Genomic DNA, 2,045 nt, shown 5'->3' with positions numbered 1-2,045 from the left:
GGACCACACGACTTCGCCAAAGTCGCCGCACCAGCCCCGAGCGTTTGGACCTGAACATACGATATCCTTGGGCGCCGGGGGTGGGAGGGAGGCGGTCTCCGGTTACCGGGGGTCCGATCCCTCAGCAGGGCGCCGGCTGCAGCCCCACATGAAGCTCCGCCGCCGGGCGCCGTGCAGACTGCGCACAGCTTGTCGTCGAGGGGGCGCCGCGGGGCTGCAACATGAGGGAGTTCGCCGAGGAGGGGCGGCCGGGCACGCGCGCTCGCCGAGTCACAGTGCGCGCCGGGCCCGCGGCTACATGGACCCCGGCGGCCGGGCTGCTCAGCACCTCCAGCCCTCGAGCGTTAGGGGGGCTGCGGGCGCCGCGCCGCCAGGGAGACCCCGCATGGGCCGGCAAGCCTTCCAAAGTTGCGCGGCTGGTCCGGGAGCACAAAGCGCTCGCGCCGAAGGTTTGGGGGAAGCCCTGCCTCCAACACCCAAGCGCTGAACTACACGGGCTGGTCCTGCAGGATCCGAGGGGCAGGCTCGCGGAGACCCCCCCAGCTCCCTTCTCGCCCCCTGCGAGAGGGAGGAGGAAAAAGAAAGCCCAACTGCCCGGATTTGCATGCACGGAAGACCCACTCCGGCTCGGGTCTCGGGCGCTGGATGCACTTGGAGCGAGTTTCTCCGGAACGCGGTGTCAACACTTGAGTGGAGCTGTAGAAATCCCGAAGGGCTGCTGGGAATCCTTCATTTAAAATGCAATCCGTGGAGGCAGAGGTTGCAGCCCGCGGCTGCTGAGGTCGCCCCTACCCCCCTCCACCAAACGTGCCTCCCGGCGGCCCCGCGGTCCCGGCGAGGTCTGGCGAGGCAGCGCCCGGCGGCTCGCTCGCTCTCGGATCGGCTCCCTCGCTCGCTCCCCCGCTCGGCTCGCTCGCTCGCTTTTTTGTTCTCCTCAAACGCACACGGAGGGCCCCCGGAGGAGCGCCGCGGAGTCATTGGCTGCCTCCCATCATATGCCAGTCTAGACACTTTGGCGGCTCCGCGGCGCTGATTGTTGCGCAAACAAGGTTTCAAGTTTCTTAACTCTTAAAGGAGAACACGTCCCATTGCTGGGCCCGAGGCTCGGAGGGGCCGGCTCCTGGGGCGGGGCGGCCGAGCCCGGGCCCCCGCTCCCCCCCCACCCAGCACCACCGCCCCGGGCCTGACAGCGCCTGCAGCCCGCTCTCCGGCTCGTGTTGCGCCCCGGGCACGGATGCTGGCGCACACACGAGTGCGCGTGCACACACACACGAGTTACGGACGGGCGCGCGGGGACCCGGCAGATACACTGATCCTTGGATGCAAAAAGAGCGCTTTGCCTCCCTGTGGCTTGTGCACAGACTTAAAAGAACACACACCAGTTTATTAGAGTGGATCCAAACCCCTCTTCCACGGAAGGCTAATAAAAGTGGGTGTGCGTGTGTGCTTTCCTGGCTCGGGCCGCCTGGGAGCAGGGGGCGGCCGAGCTGCCAGGGCAGCGGGATCTTCCGTGACGGCACGAGGACTCCACACCCCCAGCGCAAAGTCGGGGGCCGCTCCACCGGGCCAAACACGGCCCGCGGGACGCCTTGCGCCTGGGGGTTCCGGGCTTACTCGGGGAGAGTTGGAGAGGGCGGGGCGGCTCGGTCGCCAGGGCGCTAGGGACCAGGTGCTCCCTCCACCCCCTTCCCCAGCGTCTCTGCTGTGTAGAAAGGGAGGTGTGTAAAGGCCATGCTTCTTCCGGCGATCTTCCCTCCAACACTGGGCGGTGGGTTGGAGGGTAGGATACCGCACGGCCAGGCTGCAGGGAGGGTGGGGGGCGCGGCGGCAGCAAGGGGCCGCCCGGCGCGGGAAGGGTTAAGGCCGCTCCGGCCCCTGGAGCCGGCGCGGCGGGATACCTCCTCGGGCGCGCTAGCTCGTTCGAGGGTGGCAAAAGTTCAAGCTTGTAAAGTCGGGATTGGCCTCGCGCGGAGGGAAAAAAGGCCTGGTCCCCCCTCCCCCCTCGGGCGCGGCGCCGATTGGCCGGCCCGCGGGGCGGGCACCGC

The 2,045-nt window shown here is 68.4% G+C and overlaps 1 protein-coding gene across 1 annotated transcript in view; it reads right to left on the bottom strand.

The window, feature by feature from the left end:
* Positions 1-978, bottom strand: part of SMAD6 (SMAD family member 6) — an 82,611-nt gene extending 81,633 nt beyond the window's left edge. Inside the window, exons 1-2 of the mRNA XM_045285657.1 lie at positions 812-978; positions 107-294 (exon numbers count right to left, since the gene is read on the bottom strand). Coding sequence (XP_045141592.1) covers positions 107-294; positions 812-978 — 355 coding nt within the window. The remainder of the gene's footprint in view (positions 1-106; positions 295-811) is intronic.
* Positions 979-2,045: the final 1,067 nt, after the last annotated feature.

This window comes from Echinops telfairi, unplaced genomic scaffold, assembly GCF_000313985.2.
Source record: "Echinops telfairi isolate 266 unplaced genomic scaffold, ASM31398v2 ScPeMD7_7475;HRSCAF=8513, whole genome shotgun sequence".
Classification (NCBI taxonomy): domain Eukaryota; kingdom Metazoa; phylum Chordata; class Mammalia; order Afrosoricida; family Tenrecidae; genus Echinops; species Echinops telfairi.
Note: the sequence above shows the minus strand (reverse complement) of the source record. Positions and strands in the feature narration are given on the sequence as shown.